The 24,130-nt window shown below is 39.1% G+C and overlaps 1 protein-coding gene across 2 annotated transcripts in view; it reads right to left on the minus strand.

Annotated features, from left to right (window-relative positions):
- nrg2a (neuregulin 2a) overlaps positions 1-24,130 on the minus strand; it is a 140,105-nt gene that overhangs the window by 66,213 nt on the left and 49,762 nt on the right. For both annotated transcript variants that reach the window (XM_041801391.1, XM_041801390.1), the window contains exons 2-3: positions 11,191-11,356; positions 7,369-7,487 (exon numbers count right to left, since the gene is read on the minus strand). In XM_041801391.1, the coding sequence (XP_041657325.1) occupies positions 7,369-7,487; positions 11,191-11,356 (285 nt within the window). The remainder of the gene's footprint in view (positions 1-7,368; positions 7,488-11,190; positions 11,357-24,130) is intronic.

Raw genomic sequence — 24,130 nt, forward strand, 5'->3', positions numbered from 1 at the left:
TTGTGCTGAATTCTTCTTGAAGTGAATTCTTCTTGTGGTTAAAACTGTGTGTTGCTGCTATGCTCGGTCAGGTTTCACTTTAAAAAATAGTTTTCTGATCTCAGAGGTTCAATTAAATAAACACTTGAGAGCACTTGAGCACTTTAGCACTTGAGATTTCAATATGAAATTTGATTTGAAACAGGTTGAAATCAGGTCACGGTGTCTAAGACCAAACTGAAACTATTTTAAACCTGTCTAAATATGAATACATGAGTGTGTCACAATGCATGTCTCTCAATTTTCATTTTGTAATGTGAGTGTTAAAAACTGATGGAAATTATATTTTAGTAGCATTTTTTCAAAATCACTTTGCAGCAATGGACTAAATCCACCATAAAAAGATAAAATTCCAGTGTATTTGCCTTTTTATGATGAGAAACCATACATATGGCTATTTGCATTTCTTGACATCTGTCTGAAGGCATCACTTTGACATCCATGCATTCACCAGATTTAGCTGGGACATCACTGTGTCAGGAAACACGATTAGTTTTAATGTCTCATAGTTTGTTCATATCGGCACTGGATCAAGTAAATTAGTGGCATTTCCACAAAATAATATTACAGTGGTTGGTTAAACTTGCTAACTCAAAGACTTGAATAAATTTTATTTACACTAAATAGAGTAGTTTTCAACATTCTTGATAGAAGAAGAGAAAGAAGACTGCACATGCTCGGGCTGTACAAAGCTGACCGGTGCTGACATAGCCAAATACCTGGCAGACTTTAAATCTTGGTGCAGTTTGGTGCTGGGTTGGTATAAAAAAAGACTATGGGATCAAGACCAGCTTTGCACACAGTGCTGCTTTTTTCTTTGCTGAAAACAATGATGCATTACTCAGTAAATCATTCTTGCTGAAATATATATCAGATCAGAATTAATTAATCTTCTGATTGAAGCAGATTTCCCAGATTAATCTGGTCTGATGACTTTTATTTCAGCATCTACAAAGAATGCTTTAAAAACTTCACTTGTAAAACTGTTTTTTAAAATTGAAAGATTATTGTTGAGGCTTTTTGCCGTTACACAGATAGGAAATCCAAAGACAGACAGGAAATTCAGGGAGAGAAAGCGGAGGGAAACATGCACCAAGTGTGTGCCACACCAAGAATCGGTCCCACGATCAATGCGTTGTTGCCTCTGTATATTGGCGCCTGCTCTACCAACTGAGCTAAGCTGGTGTTCTGTTCATTTCTGCTACCTATAGAAATCTGCTACTTTGCCTTTTTGCACGTGCAGAAAGGCAGAACTCTAAAAAGTATTATGAAATCTTTATTATTATTGTTATCATGGGGTTCAGTGTTTCAGAACAGTAAAGTGTGCACATTTTGGAGCCCAAACTGCAAAACTAATTTTATTAAATCTAATTCAGGATTTCAGGGGTGGGACATCTTAATCATCAAATAATGCTCCCACTGCAAAATCCATTCAAATTACACTACTACCCACCTCACTGGTACAGTAATATGGGGAGGAGGATATTGCTATACTCTCTTCAGTCTTAATAGTATTTAAGGGGTAGTGTTTGCGCTGCACTAGCATTTTTTTTTCAACAAAGCAACAGAGCACTGGCACTGCATAACAGCTTTAAATGTCTTAGATGGATAACGATGTCAACATGTCTTTTCATCCAAGCATATTTGATACTATCCCTTCATCCAATCAGTGAAAAGCATTTCTCTTAATGCAGTGTTTGTTAGAGGGATACCTCACATGCAGGCACACAGAAATGGCTAAGACCCTGAAAGGCTCCATAAAGGTCCCTCCCCTGATCCCATGTAACAGTATCAAGGCATGCTAGTGTTAGCATGAGCTCCCTGATTAGCATTTACCTCCTAGGCCTGGCAATAGACCCACCCACCATGGTGATATAACTTTTTTTTTAATGTGGGTAACAATTTGAAAAGGGCAACATAAAATAAAATCTGTATTTTTGTTGCAATAAGCAATTATGGGTATTTAGGAGTACAATAAAAGGTAATCATTGCTTGAATTTAGGATGGATTATGTTTTCGCCAAGCATGAGCCTGTCCATGACTCTGGGCCACAGAAAGATTTGTTCTTTCCCACCTTATGATCACCGTTGCTCATGGGTCTAAATGTCTGAAAACAACCTGTTTAACTGACATTAATCCAAAGACAGACAAAAAAATGTCTGAACAACATGATAAAGCATTGAGATTGAAGCCTGAAGCTAAAATAGAAGTGGCACGGAGTGGTGAAGTCTTCACACAAAACACACTATAATTTAAAAGTAAAATTGTTGGACAGATGAATGTATTTATGCTCAAGCAGAACTAAAGCAAGCGTCAAATAAGAGTTGCCCCGACCAGTACAGTAAAACCTGCCAGCAGAGAAGGAGGCAAGCCATCGAGTGTCTTCAAGACTTAAGGTTAGTATTTCATCTTTAAATTCACTTCAGGAAGTATTTACATTGAGAGATTGATGTTATGTGTTTGATACAGGTGAAACTTTGAAAGAAAACTCCTTTTTTAATGTTTATTTCCTTCACTTTGAAAATAGTGACACAAAAAGATTAAGAATTGCAAAATATGAGGAAAAAATAACAAAAGACTAAATAAAAGTGTTAATCAAGATTTAGTTTCACCCTCCTTCTAACACAAATGGGGGGAAAAAAATCAGTGCCTGGTACAGCAGTATGTGTGAGCTGCTGAGCTTGTGGTGGCCTGTGTTCACCATGTGGTGGAGCTGAGTGATGCTTTCCCAAAGTCTGCCTCCACCACAGCAGACAGCAGTCAGGAAGGCAGGCACAGCCATGTGCTACGTCCTCTGTGTCACTATGACGGCTGGAATGATGCGTCCCTGTTCAACTGTAGCACATACAATTGCTAGCTTCCATTGTGAGTCTGTGTCTACAGTGAATGGTATCCTAATGATTGCTTTTTTTTCCAAGCATGTTAAAGGAGTGATAGCATGCTGGCTGCCAGTGCCTCAACACAGGTGGAAAAGCCATGCTCAGTTTACATCAGATACAGTAGGGAGGACAAGACTCTGCATCCAAAATGGGTGTGAAAGTCTCCTCTGCAACACAGCAGGCTCTTGTCTTCCTCCTCTTCATACCTCCCTCCCTCTCTCTTCCTATATATGTACCCTCTTCTCACTCATCCCTTATGTCTTTGTCTGCTTCCTGTCATGCATTCCCTCATTTTGTATTTCCCCTTCTCCTTTATTCACGCTCTCTTCTTCTTTTGCTCCCTCTGTCCGTCTACATCTGCACCCCTCCTCTTGCTCTCCCCTCCCTAGAAGGCACACACACATACACAGATAATACTGCGGCTACATGCTGCTTTGGCAACATACTGCAGCAGGCAGGCAGGCTTACTCCACTGCAGCCCTTTAACACAACAGCATTTCTCTTATGACCTCAGGATGAAATCGGCTCTTTGTCTAATTAATTTGACAAAATCAAGCACATTTGGTTAAAAAGATGCTTCAACTGCAACCTGTTTCATCGACGGTGAAACCTTGCCGTCTTTTTCTCTAGGTATCTGCTGATTTCAGCCTTTCACAGGCATACGAGAAGGATGGCACCATGCGCTGTTTGCTAGCATTTCCTTTTGTTGACGTATGTAGTTTTGAGTGAAGCCCTCCTCCTCCCCTGTCTATGGACATACCACCTCTGATTCGCCCCGTCTTGCCTTCTCCCCTGAAGCATGACGGAACTAGGCGTGCTCTTGTAACACAATGGGACTTTTTTATTGAACGGTGAACAAACATTCGCACATACACAAAAAAACAAAAAAACACACGGAGACAGACATCTCATGATCTCTGCACACGATAGGACGTACAGTGATGCCATTGTTTGAGTACCCAGGAGTGAGCTGAGGGGATGTCAGTGCTGACAGACAGCCTTGCAATGAACAGACACAAAAACGTGCAAAACTGTGTTTAAGAGTCAACACACAAGCATGAAAATATCACATTTTAAACTTGTAAGTGAAAACACTGTCATAACACGACTTTGTCATATTTTATCAATCATGGCTACTGTACTGTTCACTGCTTTGTAATATTATATTTCCTTTGATATGTCACATTACAAGCTCTTTTGCCTGCTAGGATCATCATATAGAGTTTCATGGGCCACAAGTCACATGTTCATAAGCCTTTATTAAACACAAACAGGTGCTGCCACTAGGGATTCCCCGACCTTTGCAGGGTGCCGAGCATGATTCAACCCATTTCATTTAATTGCCATCAACATGATCATTACTCTGTAATTATCGTTTATCAGATTAATTTTTCATAAATGTTGGCGCTGTATGTCTGGGGTTGGATTCTTGCGTCACTGACCCTTTAAATATTGCATGCTCATGAGTGAAAAGAAATATATCACAGCATGGGAATAAAGCCAAGTGTCATAACAAGCGTACAGTATAAGTCACACGATCTGGCCATAAAACTCCACTGAAGCTTTTTAGATGTCAGGGAAAAGAAAAAGAGGCAATGTGCAGCTCCATTTAAATACAAGATGGATGACTTCTTTTCTGCTCTATTGTTTGCTGGAGATCAAACTTGCATGCTGAAACTTCTGAGAATCTCTGTGTTTTCAAACACAATGGGCCCTTTCTTTATCTGAAAAGAGCTGCAACTCTAATAATGCAGCTCAGCTTAAGTCTGCTAACGGTAAACAATGGTACTAAAAGGTGGCCTTGACAAATATAAAGAGGAGGGGGGGCGGGAAGTGATTATAGAGCTTGAAAGTGAATACAAGGACACTAAGTGATGGCTAAACTCAAGTCCTTACCCGATTTACCTCTAATGTCAGTGGGAGATGAGACTTATGCTCTTTGTTTTCAAGGTCAGTATGACAATGAGAGGATCTCCTTGGTGGAGCACCACAGGGAGCCGTAGTGGGTCCTCATAAACTTCCTGATGCACTGATTCTCAAAAGGCAGTGCAAGTACAGGGAGAGTGTTATTCTGCTCAATGTCATGGACACAATCTTTAGTAATAAACCCTCTGTAGTGACAAATGATTGTATATTAATATGGACAGTTCATTTCCTTCACTTGAACAACAGTGAAGCCAAAACACCTTGTGCAAGCAGTTACAAATTGCACTGATGTGTAACATAATTTGAAGCCATAACATGTGCAGAAGGGAGCTCACTGGTGGAACCTACAGACTGATACAAAAGCCCTTTTGCTACAAGCCCACTCAGGTATACAGCAGTCAATTTAAAGCAGACACTCTCTAGATCAGTGGTTCTCAACTGGTTGGTTGGGACTCAAAGTGGGTCACGAAGCACTTTCCAGTGGGTCGCGAATATGTCGCAGGAAAAAATGTGGCAAAAAACACTATGTATGCAAGCCCTGAGTAAATGTACAATAGATTGAACCGTGTATTTTCAACAGTATCTGGCTGCAGACTTCTATGGTGGGGCATTCTGGGCTCATCTGTTGCAAACCCTTTACAACGGGGCGACCTCAACCAGACCTCTATGGTGGAACGTTTTGGGCTCATCTGTTGGAGACCCCTACAATGCGGCAACCTTGACTGTGGGGCAGGAAGTGACATACATGACCCAAGCCAGAACCAGAATGATGTACTGAATGGCATTAAGCACTTGAACCCTAAGGTTAGGCTTAGGTTAGGGTAAAAGCCAAAGGTTAGGGTTAGGGTGAGGGAGAGAGGAATAAGCTTTCACCACAACACCACAAGCTAAGGAAAAACCCAACTAAGTATGTCACTTCCCACCTCTAGGTCAAGGTCGCCCAACCATAGAGGTCTGCAGCCATATGCCTTTCTGTATTTTTAGGTTTTCCTTTGATAACCAGTAAATTTTGGTATTTCCCTTAAGAGTTCATGTTATTTATCTCCTTTTCTTTGGATTACAAAGCTAAAATAACATGAAATTCCTTTAGAAAATAGCGAATTTACATGCTGTCTCAGAAAAAAAGGAGTAGAATAAGATGCATGCGTGTCTTTCCGCACTAAAGTGCTTTTTGAACATGACTGTTGCACCCTGTCTCTTGTTTACTTGTGTTTTGTTCTATTTGGGGTCCGAACCGCAAAATTCTTATTAAATAAATTCTAGTGGTTAGAAATTTTTTAAAAATTTGGATTGTGATTCCTCTTAAGGGGGTGGTGGTGGGTCTGATGCCAAACCAGTTGAGAATCACTGCTCTAGATGGAAAGTTCAACTCAGTTTTATAAGATTCAGTTATTTCTCTTGCATTTTTTTTTCTCTACTCTGCCAAACTGGTTGAGGATGCGGCAAAGAGCCAAACATTTCAGCAGAGCTGTCGATCATAAAAACTAGTCAGAAAATAAACACTTGGCTGTGAATCAGCATTTTAGTAACGATCAAGTCAGGCTCTGGGTTTAACAAAAGTTTAGTTGATGTGTATTTAAACTTCACCGTTTGACTCATGTCCCATCGTTTACCATGGAGGCAGGGTTTTTGACCTGTACTGCAGTAAGACATGGGGGGGGGGCTCTTCATCTTTTGGCTTCACTCTCAGGCAGCTGTTTCTCCATCCATCTTAATATACATTCTATGACAGTGATGCCTTTTCTATACAGTATGAAGATTTTAAGACACTTTACAGACTGAAAATCCAACTGATCGTGATGAACATCATTTTCCTGCCTCATATGTAAGAAATCTGCCCTGTTGCTCACCAACCAGATAGCATCAATCCTTCCTCAATCTACACAAAGCTATGAAGATTGTATCTGCTTTATGAGCTCCTTATACCATTTTATACTGGCTCCATCCACTCAGCCAGACAACAAGCTACCCACAGCAGCCACACACTCACTACCCGCACTGCTTTTTGGAACAAACACAAACTTGCCACCCCAACAAATGGAAGCAGCTGCTATCAAGACTCTTTCATCTACTACAGTACTTTGCAAAACTCAGCAACACTCGCACACCACTACTGAACGGGCCTGTTAGATTCTATCACACAGTCTGAAGATGCTTTTTTTTCTCAAACTTTCATATTCTGTCAAGCTATGTTGTACATTTTATGCTCTATAGCAGCGGTCAAAGGCAGTGTGTGGTGTCGTTTTGTGGGATATTCCATTGCAAACAAACTCAGATGAATGAAAGGGGAGAGACAGCACCATACATTTAAGCTCCATTCTCTGCACAGTACAGTATACTGTTCCACTGATTCATGGGCTGCGTTCACATGTGTGGACAGTTGTTCTTCATGCATGTTACCATAGTGACATGCCTGTTTGGGACAGCTCCTTTTGATCACTTATTTGGCAAAAGAACAGTCATTCAAAAACAACACTGTGCATCTGTGTGCTACTTCTTTTGTTGCTCAGGGGTCGGTACTCACAGCTTTGGACGTTGACAGTGCCGGTGGAGTTGTCTCTTCCCAGCGGGTTCTCCACCACACATGTGTAATTCCCAGAATCCTCCAGTTTTGCTTTGCTGATCTGGACTCTGGAGTTTTTCCTGTGGGAGACAACACTTGCACAGCTGAGTCAGGGGAATGAGGGCAGGGAGGAAATAGCATGGAAACGCAACAAGTGGAAACATGGGGGACAAAGAGGCAGACAACAGGGCGAGCTGTGGCAGCAGGAGCAGCATGGCAACAGCTCTGTGCTCTGATACACAATCTCTCACCCCAGGGCCAAAAACCGCTTACCGCAAGCAAAGCACAGGACCAATAGTTACAGCTTCTAAACATACTGTTTCATTATGGTCTTAACTTTAAAGCCCCATCTTGTGCCAATATCCTTACATCAGTAGGTTTTATTACTACAATGTCTACTTTTCTCCTCCAATTACCCAATAACCAACAGTATTCAAATCCTCTCCTTAGTCACTTGCTTTAATTTCATCATTGTTAGCCAGCACAACAGAGAGAAGGTCAAATAAGTTCAACTAAAACTCTTATAAACTTGAAAATGATATGATGTATGGTGTGTTTTACAGTGCCAACGTTGTAAGCTGAGAATAACTTAGCAGGTGGACACTGGACATATAAAACGTGGAAATACACAGATTAAACCAGGAGGGGAAAACTGTCGTCTGAGTCTTTTGATTCAAACTAATTGGCCAAATCTTGGAGCATTATAATACTTTCATATATTTGGAAAACGTACACATAGGATGCAATTTTAAACTTTAAAAGTCATAAATGTACATCAACCAAGACTTAGAGTTTTTGAGATTAAAAAGTCAAAAATACAACCTCTGATTTCAGTTTGGTTTCTTGTATTTTCTTTATTTTTTACAGTGTTAAAAATGTATGATTTTAAAAATGTGCAATTTTTGAGATTTTAATGTCAAAATTTAAGGCTTTTTAAAGTCGAATATTTTTCGGTTTTATTGTAAATTTACAATTTTTCAAACTCAAAAATTCAGGGTTTGTTTTCCTTTAAACTCCCATTTTTTGCCCAAATGTTAAAAGGTCCTCTTCATTTTTAAAATCTTTTTGGTTGGCACTGACACTGTTAAACATCATATTTCTAATCGTGATTTTTTTTTTTTTTTTAAATAAAAGTACATCTAATTTTGACAACAGTAGAGCAAACAGGGTTCCTCCCCTGCTCTGAAATCTTTGGTGCACACTAGGGGTGCCCAGACCCCAGGTTAGGAGCCACTGTATAGTGGATGTTTCAGTGCTGCTAAATGTAACTGCCTACTTTACTGAAGAAATTACATAATGGAAGAATATAAATCTTACACTAAATTTTAATGAGGGTGAAGTCACCATAATCTAACATATGTTCGATAATATCAACTTAGATAAATTTAGGTTTTTATATTACTGTTCTAAAAAAATCACTGGTGTATGTTCATTCATAAAGACATGTATGCACAGCTGTTTTCAACTGTAGCATTTTAAATCAAAAGTACAGTATTTTGGTAAAATGTACAGTAATGTGTCAAAAGTTTAGACATGTAGGGTGATAAGGTTTCCTCACGGGGCCTGATGTGCCACAACCCGGGGCTGGAGAGAAGGTTGAGGGGTGCCCAGAGTCAAGCTCGACATATGTTGACATGTGTGCCGCTTGGCAACCAGAGTCAGGCTCGATGGCTTTTCTTTTGTCTGGGCATTTACTCCGGGGTTATATGCCGGGAGAAAACCAATGGAGCCTTGGAACATCCACAACAAGACCAGGGGCCCATGTATCCCTACTACCTGCCCGGTCAGAACCCTAGGCTGTGCTTACCTGCCACATCCACCCCTTACTCCACCCTACAAGCGTAGACACGACAGATTATTTTTCCATGCTCGTGGTGTTAGGCAAGGACATCCAGAGTATAACCTGGGTTGTGTCAACCCTCCTTCCCGGCAGATGGTGTCCTCAGGGAGCTTACTCATGATTACGCACCTTACTTCAGCTCAACCTTTGGCCCAAACATGTCTAAAAGTTCTGCACAGTACTGAATGTCTTCCACTTCCCTCACTATTACTCAAATTAAGGTTTTTTACAGTATGAGCAAGAAGGTGATTCTGTCCATTTTATACAGTACAATGCAAAAATTCAAATCTTTGCACGTTTTGTTTGGTTTTTAGTTGATATAAAACCCACTGATCTTTTAATCCACAGTTGACAGTTCTAGAAAAACACCACATTAAAGATATCAAACAAATAAATAAGGCCCAAATTGGTTATAAAAATTAAAAATGCTGCTATTTAAGTGTCTTGAAAAGACATTAAGCCACTCAAGTAAAGTTCACTTGCTGAATTTGCACATATTCTCACTTATTAATACACAATACATGCCTTATTTGTTGTGTTTCATATCTAGAAATGAGATGTTTATCTGGAATTATCAGAAGAATGGGGCTTTAAATGACTTAACCCTTAGAGGTACACTGGCTATTTTGCCATTTTGTTAATACTTTTCTTTTGACAATAGAAACCACTCAGAAATGTAGACCATGCTCATGTTTGGTATTATTTTTTTGCACTACCTCAACTTTATCAAATGAAAACTAAAGATTTTTTAGGTTTAATTTACTCTTTTAGATATAGACCTCCAATAAACACAAACCACCCAAAAAGGATTTTTAAAAATTGTGATTTAAAACAATATATTATCATTTTAAAAAAATCAATCACAAAATGCTGAAATTATGAATAAGATACCAGCACTAGTCCTGTACAGTATGGTCCACTGTCCCATATGTGTAAAATTAATTTTTATATCAAATTCAAACGATCATATTTCCTGTTTTACTTGGCCTATTGATATCAAACACAAATAAAAAGAAAGCTTAAAAATCACAGTTTTTAAATGCAAAATGTTGCTTTGTTCCCTGCTACCTTGTGACAAGAAAGCAGATGATGAAATCATGCCGGTGTGATCATTGACCCCTAAGGATTGATTGATGTTTATGGCTAGAAATTAGAAAAAAATATACCTGCTATGATTTGAGTTTCTTGTAGTGCAGATTTTATGAATTCCGTCTTACTAGTCTTAAACAAATATATGATTAAGTTTTTCAGATTTCTTTCATCGCAGCATTGCTCAGTTCCCAATGAGTATTTAGTGTAAATTGTGAAAGAGTGTAAGATTACATCAAAGAGATGGTCCAAATCAAAAGCGGTGCTCAGCCTGAATAATGATCTTAATTCTTTGCAGATCTTGCACCAAAAAAATTCTTCCTTTCGATTTGCAAAAAGCATTTTATAGAAAAACTGCATCAGCACAGTCCAGGCTTGGAAATTAGCACCCGCCATCCGCCAAGTACAGGTGCCTTTGAGCAGTGTTGGGTGAATTTGTGACAGGAAACACTGTTGTTATGACTCCTGTTTCTTCCTCTGCTCCAACTTTATGAGCTAGCGAGGCGGTCATACATGTTCACTGACCACAGGATTTTATCTTCTTGCGTCAAATGTTTATGCATGGATGGCTTGACTTTGTCTTACTTGAGTCATCTACAGGCCTTGATTTTTATGATTAGCCTTTACATCATTAGACTATTGTGCTGGTTGAAATAAAGTGACTGGTGAAAAAAGAATAACTGGTATATTTGAATCTACCAGCCACAGTGGTAGGTAGGTAAAAAAGTTCATTTCAAACCCTGCACAGTCTGCTAATAATAGCCACACTGCTTCGACTTTGGACTGCCTCCTTCCTTTTTAATCTTACACTGAGTGTGTTGGAGGTTTACACGACATGCTTGACTTGTACTCACTGGCTGTTCCTTATTTTGACTTTTTTGCTTTTCTTCAGCTCATTGCCATCTTTGAACCACGTGTAGGTGGGGAGAGGGTTCCCTGTGGCCTCGCACTTCACTATGAGCTTGCTCCCCTGGTCCACTATTATTGGATTCTTCATCGGTTTTAACTTTGGAGCCGCAGCTGAAAAAGAGAAGGAGAGAGAAAAAACTCAGTGTTATTAACCCCTTCTGACGTAAACTTTCATTTTCATCTGGTTTGTTTATGAGTGAGTGTGTTAGTGTTTGGGGAGAAACAGGCACAAAAACGGGATGGAAAGACAGCAGAGGAGCCAATCATCAACATCTCCATGGACCGAGCCAACAGCTCTCATGTGACCGCCAGATGTTGTCACTAGAGACATTATCAACTCTGCGTCTGACTAATAAACATGCTGAAGTTCACTCTGGTTTTGCTGCGATAAAAACACCTGAAGCAATATTTAGCAAACATCTATCAGCTTGAGAAGAGAACGTGCAACCACAAACTCGCGATTAATGGAAGTCGGTAAACAAGAGAAACCACAAACATTCTGACAAGAAAATAACTGGTTGTTGTAATGCAGAAATCAAAGCAGAATACAACACTGCACTTCTATCTACAGTACTTTTTTTAAAAAATGCAGACCTAATCTTCAACAGGGATGTTTGGAGGAAAAATGATCATTGTCTTGAGTTATTTGCAACATTTTGTTCCCCAAAATGAAAAAAATAAATCATGAAAAATGATCTTTGCCAAACTGCACGTACAAACGCGCACGTACAACACACACTCTTACACACACTTGCCAGCTGACAGCTGCACACATGTTTAGGAGAAGACTCATCCAGGCCAGAGGGTGAGAGAGAAGGGGTGAACAGGGGTCAACCAGGGGATGTCCAAGATCCCCCCCCCCCCGCCTCTCTCGCTCTCTCACTGTGTGTAACATTTACGATTTCATGCAAACGCTAAACTGAGTGTGGTACAAATTACAGCTGTTTGCGATGCATCAAGCGAAGAGGATGACAGCAGGATGAAGGAAAACAAAGCCTGACAAGAACCGTAAAGTGCATATAATGACTTCAATTAAAATGGAGGTGCACCCAATTTATCCCCCTGGTGTCCTCTTTTTGGAGAGACTGTCCTACTTCACTGACCTGCTAAAGGCAACACGTCTGAGCAAGAGAAATAAACCTTTATGATGCTGCACTTCTCTTTTTTTGTGGATTTAAGTTAAATATTTGGATGGATTTGGAAGAACAAGTAAATCTGAATCTGAAAGGGTATTCAAAACTCCTAATTTAAAGATGATGACCTGATGTACATTTGCAATAAGACACATGCAATAAGAAAGCTGTTGCAAGAAAGCTACAAGGACATCTTTCCCCTGTTTTGAAGAGACGTGGATAAATTCTGCAGAGGCTGCAGCCATTAACCACTGATACATTATTTCCTTAATGCGTATGCCCTTTTTAATTTGTCCTAATACTGGCAGTTGTGGATATCAAAGAGTACCTCTTGTGCATGCTCTGCTAGGTCTGATCACTTGCTGTCAATTCTCCTCACAGACCACAGAGGTCAAAGGTTCCAACCAAGAATCTCGGTGGTGCAAAATGCTTGATTGCGATTAGTTTAATAAAAATGCACTAGTTGCCTTTCAGTCAAGGTTCATAATTAGTGCATGAATGTTTTTACTAGCATGAATCCTATGTCTTAGTCTCACATTTAGCACACATTGGTGAAACCCCTACAATGCTTCCCTGCAGCCACAGTGATGTAAAATAAGACTACCACTGCTCATTTATTTCTTATTTCACTTTAAAAACTCACAGACAGGCCAGTGGTAGGGATGAGTATCAAAACTATGGTACTGGTACCTACATGTCAGATACCTTCTGGACCAAATAAAAACACAGATATCGATACTTTATTTTCATACCCTATTATCCCAAATGAAAGGCAAAAAAGTCTTATGGCATTTGTGTGATTTATGTGTTAAGTTACACTGGTCCCTTTTCTTATTCCATATTCAATTTGCATTTTGTAAAGAGATTTCTGTAAATTATTGACAATACTCAGACAGTTTTTAGTCTCCTGCTCACTTTCAACACACCTTTTTCCTCTCAAAAGTATGGATTCAATCACCGTTTAGGCACCTGAGTCATATAAAAAGTATTGATTTAGCACCAATATCAGAAAAAAACCTAACGATACCCATCCCTACTCCGTGGGTGAGTCAAGTCATCAGGGTTTTATGTTGTCAAACATTTATATTTCTACTTTTCCTTTATTTCATTTTCAGTACCAAGTTCTTGTCATAATCTTCCATCTACCTGAAGATCCTTATTTTCTTTCAGAAAAAAGTAGGCCTGAATCTAAACAGGAAGTCAATTACCCTCAATTTAAGACAGCACAAAAGCAGTTTAAATGTGAAATAGTGCAATTTCAAAATGCAACAAAAGGAGAGATGAACTGCAATAAATAGAAATTGTGCATTTAATCATGAATGAAATTTTTTGAAAGCAGTGCTAATAGTTGTGCTGCTGATAATTATGTTATCATTTGCATGTTGTTTTATGACGTGCTGCGTTGTGCCTCAATAAGCAATGTGAATCCATTAGCAACTCTTAAATAAAAACGTAAGCATGGTTGACTCTCCAGATGATGAACAACAGCTTATGTTCTGAGAGGTACCTACAGTTGCCAAGCATTGTGTGTCAAAACTGGATTTACTACACCCAGCATGGCTAATGCTGCTGTAGCAATTCAGATGGTTCTGAAACATCAAGTCCAAACATCAGTCATATCAGCAAAAAGTAGCATCTAGCAAATCTTAGGAAATATCTGCGAGAATGACAAGGGACTGAACGGAAATGCTTGGTCTTCTGTGTAATGAATGACCATGTCAACTAGTCCCTTTAAGTCAAATACATCATGAAAACGGATTTTACTACTTAAAGAGTCACTTGTTTAGGTTTTCATGAAATACCTATCTGCTAAATACAGTCTAGACAAACTGAGAAACATTTAGTTTTAAACACACTGACACATTCAGCTGTAAGTCACCAGAAAAAATGGTCACTGGTTAAACTATAACACCTGCTCTCGTACAGCATGAGTGAAGGTTTCAGATTAATTATCAGGTTTTACTGAAAATCCTTTTCTTAAGCCCACACATTCATCCATATTACATTTTTCTAAAGACAAATTAATGTTATCTTTGTTTGAGGTTTTCCTCAGTGTATTGATGAAAACCAGACAAATGTATGACAAAAAATGCATTATCCTGAACCTGTGCTTTTTAATGTCAAATAATAATTTACAGCTGTTTAGTGCACAGCCGACAGGACTAGATCCTGATATGAGCTCCAATCGGTTGTAAAGTGAGAATCAGATTGAATCGAATAGTGATTCTGAATTCAACTGTGACCCCCCAGAATCTGACCTGAATTTGAATCTTGAGAGGAAGAAAAGATTTATATTGCTAGTGTGAAGCCAGCTTTGAGCTAGAGCTTTTTAAAAGTCAACTTTCAGAACACTGCTTTCAAGATGATCTTATATATGACTTTGTTACAAGTGAATCACAGCCCCTACTAAAGAACTCCAACTTTAGGTCTGTTCTGGGCTCCCCTTTAGTTAGTCCTAGATATCTACTAGGGGTGGGAATCACTAGTTACCCCACGATATGATAGTATCACGATACTTGGGTCACGATTCGATATTATTGCAATTTTCAACATTTTACAATACAGTGAGTATTGCGATACCATATATTACTATATACTGCAATCTATACAATTTTTCCAACTGTTTAGCTGATTGAGCATTAGTCTGGCCCTCATGTTTGTCGTATTTCCTCAGTATTTTATTTTCATGTAGCACTTCTTGCAAACCTCATGTCTCATGTCCATCTAAATCGTGCCCTGCTTGCATTCTTAATGTCCTTCCCCTGGTGCTGCCTTGTTTGTTGTTGTTCTAACTTTCTCCTGCTCTATGACCGTCACATCTGCCAACCTCACTAGACAAACAATTGTCCAAAAAATAATTTTATTTTTCTCTCATCACAGACTTCAGTTCAGATTAGTAATTAATTTGAAAAAAAAAAAGATCCATCTACTGTCTTTGGCATCATGTCCCATATTTGCCCGTGCAGCATTTTCAAGATCGCCCTTTGCTTACTTTAAACTCACTATCAAACCACTCACTGAAAACTTTGTGGAGTAAAAGAAGACCAAGACTGTGTGACCTCAAGCTGCATACAGCTGGCAGTGATGATGGGCATTAAAAATAACTTTATAGAAACTGTTAACCTCTGGTTTGCGTTTGTACATTATAAAGAGGCACCTGCATCAAATCAAGCCTCATAAACATTTTAAAACGCCTCAAAGAACGTTTGAGTGGAGATATTCAATGCTCAAGGGGCACCAACAATCACTTTTCAAACCCAAATACCCTTCACATTACAGGCAGGCGGGATTATGAATGCTAAATCTATTAAAAGAGAGTTGTCAGAGTGACTTTGAGCTGCAATCACAAACAGTAAAATGTCAAATTTAAAATAGCCCATAAACAGCACAGATCAATGGAAAAGTGCACACTATTCTTAGTTCAGAAGCAGCTGTTTGTTTCTAAAAATTATTCGCTTTCTGGAAAGACAGTGGGCTTTTATGTTTGAGCAGCTTCCTGTTGGAAAATGTGAGTGATGATATTCATGGCACTAGAAAATAAAGACAAAGATTCAAACACGAGGCAGATGTGCCTTTGTACTGTGATGCTCAGTAACCCTAATGAGCTTATTCTCACGCTGCGTTTTTGTTTTTTGTTTTTTTGCTGCAATTGCTCAGGCAGTTAGTTCAAGATTTTACTGTCCCAAAAGAGTTTGGGCAATAAAAGCCTCATTTATGCAGCAAGGAATGAATGTGTTTTTCTTCTAAAAGTCATAACATTATATAAGCTGAACATGTAAACCATATATCGGCATTTACAATCAGCTCTGAGAGTGGGGTGGGTTTATCGATAGCCTGCAGCAAGGCCACATACTGAACATGAGACTCCTGATGCTCCAGATGTTCTTCATTAAACTTTTCTGTTATTTAGCAAATGTAATGGACTGTATGGGACCTGATGTTAAATAAAGATTAGACTGCACAATGCTTTATGGCTGACTGATCCCCCTAATTTCCACATTACACTGACGAATGGAAAATTAACAACGGTGTATCTGTTGCACTGTAACGTCATGGCACATTGATTAACACATGCACATGTGCGCATGTGTTGTTTTTGATAAGTAGCTTCATCAGATATTTCCTCAAAATGTTCTGAAGTTAATTTGGCAAGAAAATCAGAAAAAGAATCTTTGCATACTGCCATATCTAATGGCTTATAAAACAAACCAAAGCCTTATTTCTGCATCTGTGCATGATTTCCAAACAAACTCAGCTCTGCTACATCAGTCCTGCACACAGCCGGAGGAAAAAGCCTGTCAGTCATAATCAGAGAGAGCAGAAATGGAGTTGCAACATAAAGAAAAATGCTTGATCCTTCTCCTGGACACAGGTCTGTCCTTGCCAAGCAAATTAAACAAACTATGCCCTTGCCTGGAAAAGTTGCAGAAACGCAGAACTGTACTACTCATCAGCCCAGAGATCCAGATGTGTGAGAGGATCGGCTCCATCTACAGGGTCTAATGAAGACATAGCCCATCAGACGCTCCAGCATCCAGATACACATGTTTAACATTATGATGCATGGAGATTAGCCTTCCAAGTTCATATTAAGTAATATGTTTGTTCCCAGATCATTATCCATGTTACGGTAAATAATCGTACTAAAAGAACAAATCCTGACAGACGAATCAGTTATCCAATTTTTTCTTTTTTTAACCAGAGTTTTCCAACATCTTAAATAAAGAGTCTTTATTAGAGGAAATAAAATCATTTCTTGGTGACAAATGGTTATCTCATTTTCCGTTGCAGCAGTGGAAAAAGTGTCCAGCGGCGATGTTAAACCCTCGCCCCCAACAACAGCCCGATTCTCTCCGTTTGAAGCCGAGGGGCAGCTGCAGACATGGACTATAAAAAACAAATTTGAGAATAGAAGCCTAACTGGCGTGTCAACAGCTCATGCTCTGGATAACAGTTGGAAACCTCAGGCCAGAGAGAGGTTCAAAAACAAAGTCCTGATGAATTAACAATGCTTTGCTCCTATTATTGAGTTAACATTTTCTGTTTTACTTCCAGGAGCTTAGAAAAGGAATCTGAGGCATGCCTTTGTGTTTCCCCTTCTAGACAAAGTATCCCTGATTACTCCGGTGTTATGTCACTTCACTGCACGTTGTCAAAAGACAAATTACATGGTGAGACAGCCAGAGAAATGGGTTCTGCATGTGGGAATGGTCTGCACACTAGTCACTGTAACACAACATCTGTTCAAAGAGATCATTTCAACAGCCTCCCTGCACAACCAAAACACTTTCACCCAACAATTATCAGTTACATTGTTTATTTAAGAGGTTAAACACTCATTTCTGTCTCACTTAACTCTTTGGAAAGTATTTCAAATTAATACCTGTGGTCTAATGATGGTCTTTAATTTTAAATGATAAAAGACATCCAACAGTTTTACTTTGTTTTTATTTGGTGAACTTCTTCTTTACTTGTCAACCAGTTTTCTCTACAACATGGTTCACCTTTTTTTTCTGGATGTGTTGCTCAAAAGTCTATAACCACTTGTCAGAGACTTCAGAGCAGGGATAAACGTAGAAAACAATGTCAACACAAGGATCGGACTCTTTTTCTCCAGATCTGAATTAATTTTGATTAATTTGCAATTCAGCCACAATTTAAATTGTTTTATAATCTATACAACTTGCAACAAAAGAAAGAAACTGATGTCCATTGTATAAAAGTTCAAAGGAGGTTAAATCTAGAGCTATTTTCTCCACAGAGAGCTGTTTGGCAAACTCCTTAGATCCAAAGAACTCAGTAAAATGAGCCAAAGAGCCATGATTAGGACAGCAAAAGAGGCCAAATCATCCCAACTTGCGTAAATACAACTGGCCTCTGTCTACAGTTTCTGCTCTACACGTACTGAAGTAAAACATTACAGAAAGCCACACTATGAGTATTTTTGTCAATACAGAAAAATGAGCTTTTCTGTAGTAAATGATGTAAAATCCTGTTTATGTTTGTTTGGATAAAAATCCAGACTGACAGTTAAGACTAGGGATATTCCTAGCCATTTGTTTTTTTTTTTTTTTTTTTAAATAAACAGAAATTAAAAGCTCAAATCAGTAGACTAGTGCAAAGATAAGAAACCACAGGTAAGTATCATGAAATTGGTTGGGCAGGTGTGTCTAGCGTTAGCAGTGCTTGCAGTGCCAGCAGGCAGCCTTCCTTGCAGGCGTCCACATATCTGTCCTGAATGGAGATAATTACATCTCAGCTTGAGTGGTTGTATGCCAGTTTAACCTAACACAGCCTACATGAGGGATGCTATCTGCCCACCGTGCTGGTTTACACCTGGTTAGTAAAGTAGGACGAACAGGCCCTTCATTTCAGAGGGGTCTGGCTGCAGACCACAGATCTAAGGCGCCCCTTTTTGCCAACCACTACCATGAGACGCTGCCTATGTCAGAACTGTGTCAGAAGTAACGTAATTTGCTGGTATAATGTTTAAAAGTTTTTTTTTTAAATAACCACATTGCAAACATTACAGAACAATCAACATTCAATTAAATAAAAGGTCAGAGGTCTAATCAGGATGAAATTATGTATAGACCTGTTTTAAAGTAGTTGCATGAACAGTGACTCATTTTGGCTCCATTAGCTTTAGCTAAAGCTAATATTGCTATGCTAGTTAAGTAGTAAATGTTACTAACTGAGGTAGCTGAAGCTTCTTTACTTTAACCTGGTATAGAGTATTTTGGGGACATCCTCTTTTCCTGTAAGCAGACTGCTTATTCTGCTTTTTAACTTTTGATCCTAGCCCTTACCTTAACCTGTATCCTAAAGCTAACTGGAGTATAATCTGATTTTATTTGGGGCGTTTTAGCCTGTATTTCCATTCTGACAGAGGTGGCACCTTACAGTAGTGGTCTGCAAGGGAGGGGCATCTGAGACCTGCATCCAGGCTATCTTGCATTAACTAGAGCCACAGCTTCACCCAGTGGCAGGGGGATGTGCTACAAGTGAGTCACAACAACTCCCTAGAATTGTAGGGTAACAGTAGTAAAATTGTCATTTAACCATTTAGGGCGAATCAGCGCATCCAATGTATCATGCACAACTCATATATTTAAATCACAAAATCTTTAGAAACAGTTTTTGAATTAGGGCACACTCACGCTAGGCCATCCGTACCGTGCCTGGGCCCGTTTCAGCCTAAAGTCCAGTACGTTTGGCCAGTGTGAGAGCAATCGTTCCGTCCTTCGGTGTGGCACACTTCCCGGCCCCGGCACAGAAGGACGAGTTGGGCCTAGGCACAGCATGGATGCAAATGAAGGAGCACAAGCACAGGCATGTGGCGTAGCGTGAAGTAACAACAAAAGGACCCGCCTTAGAGCGAAGAGAGCACACCAGGCAGCAGCTGCATGCTTGAGGCAGCAGGATTTATCTAGAAAGATAGAGAACTATATATTTTGTCTAACTGTATTTCAACAAGTTACAAAGATTTTATAAGAGCTGAAGAATTTAAATTCGCACAGCTCCACTACCTAATGGATCCCAGTCCAGTCCACATTCCTGACCAGTTTCTAGCAAAGTCAGACTTTAATGACTGTGAGAGATTTTTTTTGTTTTTTGAAATAAAGGAGAGTGCCAAATATGCAGCCAAGTGTGTGCAGGGGTTAATCTCACGGCTGATTTGACCTCTCTTACTATAAAATTATAATATCATACTATCATCCACTGAATTAACTTACCTTTAATTCTATTTCATTTCATTTCAAGAAGTAAAATTGTTGTCTTGGTCGCTGACGTTTGAACAGAACATCGTTTATCTATCCTGTGGCGTATTCACCTCCAGCTCTCATCAGATGGTTAAAATTGCTCTTGTCACTGTAAAAAAAAAAAAAACCTGACATATCCGTGCTATCCAGGCCTAGATGTGTTGAGCAGTGTGAGTACGGGCCAAAGGGGGGACAGGGGAGGGGGTCAAATGGGCTTCAGCACAGTTAGAATACGGCACGGTACAAATGGCTTAGTGTGAGTGCGCCCTTATACACTGAAAGGTTTATCATGTTTCATGCTTTTTACATTAACATCTAGAGTTCCTACATAAATTTGTGACATTTCTGCAATACAGCACACAGTTAACGACTGTAGAGTATTCACCAACTGACACACTCTGGATTTTCGAGACAGTAGGATATCAGTTTTATGTTCTGGCCATCACCAAAAATAATACACAGTGTTTATGTGAAGTAGTTGGTCGGCAAATCATCAAAGCCTGCATCCAGGCAGCATGTTTAATCATGCCAAAACCACAAATATGAAGCAGAAAGAAAGTACCCAATCGTCTCTTTAAAGATTATGGATTCTCAAACAGTCAGATACTGACATCTTTCACTGCTCTCAGCTTCTTAGAAAGAAACACAAGACGCACTGAAGCATCTGCATGACATGCGACACTCAAATGTGGATTTTTTCCGTGGCTGCCTGAAAAGGCTGAAGCTGACACATGGAGGATCAGGTCCACTGGTGGAGCCAGTTTTAGGCAGAGGATGGACAGGTCACACCAACCCATTCACTCCACATTCACACACTGATAGGAGATAGAAATAGCCATTTACACGCCACCAGTCTATCAGTTGGTGCAAATTGGGGTTGCCCAAGGATGCACGGAAATGTGACTGCAGGAGCTGGAATTTAAACCCATGACCTTCAAAGAATGAGACAACTGACTCAACCTACTGAGCCACAGACACCTCATTTAGAAGATATGCATTGAAATCAGGTATGAAACCTGCAGTAAATGCAGACCTATTATAAAAAAAAAAAAACTTTCACTTGTTTTGTCTAGACCAGAATAATAATTTGCTCTGCTAAAATAAAATATTTAAGTGATGCAACCAACTTCCATCCTTGCTTAACATACCACACAGATAAAATGACAGGGCAAACTTTTAACAAAATCTGAGGACCCAACACAAACTGGGTGATCTAACCCCTTGGTTTCCAACCTGGGGTCTGGGACAAGAGATATTGGGGTGGGGGGGTGGGGTCTGTCTGCTCTTAGATTGTTAAAATGACGGTCATTCAAACTATCTAAAATCATTTAAAAAATGAATGGTTCATACAAAGGTTTTTTGGTAATAATACTTGTCTATTGGCTATTTTGTTTGGCTTTAAATGATAATAACCACATTTATGTGTATTTTTGACACTTTTTTATAAGGGTCCTTGGGGGCCACAGCTCATAGATATGTGAAGAGGGGGGCTCAATGGGAAAAATAAAGGTTGGAACAACTGGTCTAACCAATAAATTCCATCCATCCATTCATCGTGCACAGAAAATCAGGAACTCAAGGGTGTTTTTAATTAGTTAAGATCTGTGCCTTTGTTTTGGCATAAAGCTGCCTCATGAGACACTGACTCGTTGTCTTATGATGGATTTGGTAGTGGTTTGGATTTACAAAGATATCAGGAAAGGTTGGCTTGCTAAGCAAAGAGAAAAGCGATGGTGTGCAGCAGGTGTACCACGGACTATGGAAAACATGGACATAAAGTCTCAGTGAAGTTACGCATCGGTTTCTGCAGAAGGGTTATTAACCCCATAATGGTAGTCCTCAAAGGCTACGTTCACTCTCCAGTTAAAAGTGACCCCAATCTGATTTTTTTGCTCATATGTGACTCATCTCTGATTTTTTTTTCTGACAGTTTAAACAGCACAAATCACATTGACTTTTCCTATCAGATTCAGGCCACTTTCATATGTGGCACTGTATCAGATACATATCTGATCTTTTGGAATTGGACCACAGTTTGAACAGCCAAACATAATAATCTGGTCTGGGCACAAGATCAGAATTGAGCATCAAAGCTTGTAGAAGGTGTGAACATAGCCGTACCGAAAACACTGAATTTGTCTAACTGTTGGTCAGTCGAGAAACAGGTGAAGAGTCAGGCAGATCAGCCATGCCCCTTGTGAAGTCTAATTATGTAACTCTTAGTTTTAACATAAACAAAAAACCATTAGTTATGAAAAAAATCAGGAGGAGTGGAGGTGGAGTTTTTAGTCAATAATAAGTTTCGAAACTAAAACTAAACTTTTTAACAAACATGAAAATGTGCTTAATCTTATTGTAAGGATGGGAATAATTAGGTAAGATGTAACTGCAGCAGAGTTTACAGTGCTGTGTAAAGCCATCATGCGTGTGCCTCTGTGATGTTTTTCCTTCACTATGGATGTCTCAGAGGTGTAATAGGGGGACAAAACAAACTTTTAGTTTTAGTCACATTTGAGTTTTTTTCATCCCTGAAAGTTTTAGTCTGGTTTAGTCAATAAAAACTTAAAAAATATTTTTGTCTGCTTTTAAACCACCCTTATTGTAAATATAGTATAAACACACTCATAATGCACTATCAATACTTGATTAACTTTAAAAAATTCTGAAGGAAAAACTTTAAGTGTTCTCTACCCAATCTCTGCTTGTGTTTTTATAAAGTATATACAGAGAGAAGACTTATCATTCATTCTGAATGTTCAACAGTCCAGCACTATCATCAAAGATCTGTTTTCAGGTCGTCTTAGTCTTGTCTTCCTTATGGAAAAAAAGGCTGTCTGCAGCATCTTGAGTCAAGTTTTAGTCAGCATAATTAACACTGCAGACAGGGGCATCAAATATCACCATGTCGTGAAAGGGCTGTCAAGATTAATCGCATTAATAATGATTAATTAGCATCCCCTATTAGTGCATTGACTTTTTTAATCGTGATTAATTGCAGGCTTAATTGTTGCTCTCCTAAAACATTGGGTGAGCCACGTCAGTGTCTCCATGCAGCCACAGTGATATAAAATAAATCAACCACTGCTCCTTAATGTCTCATTCCATCTTAAAAATAACCTCACAGAAAGATCGCTGGACAAGTCAAAGGTCATCTGAAACATTTATTATCAAAAATTTACCTTTAAACTGTTTTTTTATTTCCTGTTCAGTCCATAACAATTTTTTCCCATGGTTAAGTTCATGTTAAAATCTTCATTTTACCTATAAAAGCAGGTCTGTATCTAAACTGAGTTTAAGGCAGTGGGAAACTCCAAAATGACACAAACCAGTTAAAAATGCAAAATAGTGGAATCTGAAATGCTAGAAATAGGCAACAATTAATCCTAATTTACTACAGAAATCCTTAGATTAATTGCAATTAAAATTTTTATCCTTTGACAACCCTAGTCTCAAAGTGTACAGACTGTGGAGCATCATCACAGCACTGGGAACATACAGAGAAATTTACCATGAAAACATCCTGGGATTTCCAGTTTTTTGGAACAAGCCCCAAGTGGACACTCAAGGGACTGCAGGCTTTTTTTTAATTTGCATTTCGGCATTGGCTTTATTTTTTCAACCCAAAGGCTTTTAAACTTCTGATTGCATTACCCAGCATCTCTTTGAAGGATGGGGTAATTTGGCTCATTTATTAGACAAGTCAGTACATTGCACAATCAGTGCATGAGTGCAATGCTGTCAGTATCCTGAGTCAGTAGAAACTGTGCTAGAGTTAAAGCACAGCTATAGTTACAGTACATACAGGGAAGACTTTAGCACCAGCAGATAACAGAGTGAACATTATGATAGTAGGGATGTTGCACTTTAGTTTAAGATTTTCTGTGTTTTTATTTTGCTCTCTTTGGTCTCGTGAGACAATAAGACTTTTTTTAGCTGTCAAATATTATGGACTGTTCATTTTTTTATACAGCAACACAGAATAAATATTT

The sequence above is a fragment of the Cheilinus undulatus genome, linkage group 12 (genome assembly GCF_018320785.1).
Source record: "Cheilinus undulatus linkage group 12, ASM1832078v1, whole genome shotgun sequence".
Classification (NCBI taxonomy): domain Eukaryota; kingdom Metazoa; phylum Chordata; class Actinopteri; order Labriformes; family Labridae; genus Cheilinus; species Cheilinus undulatus.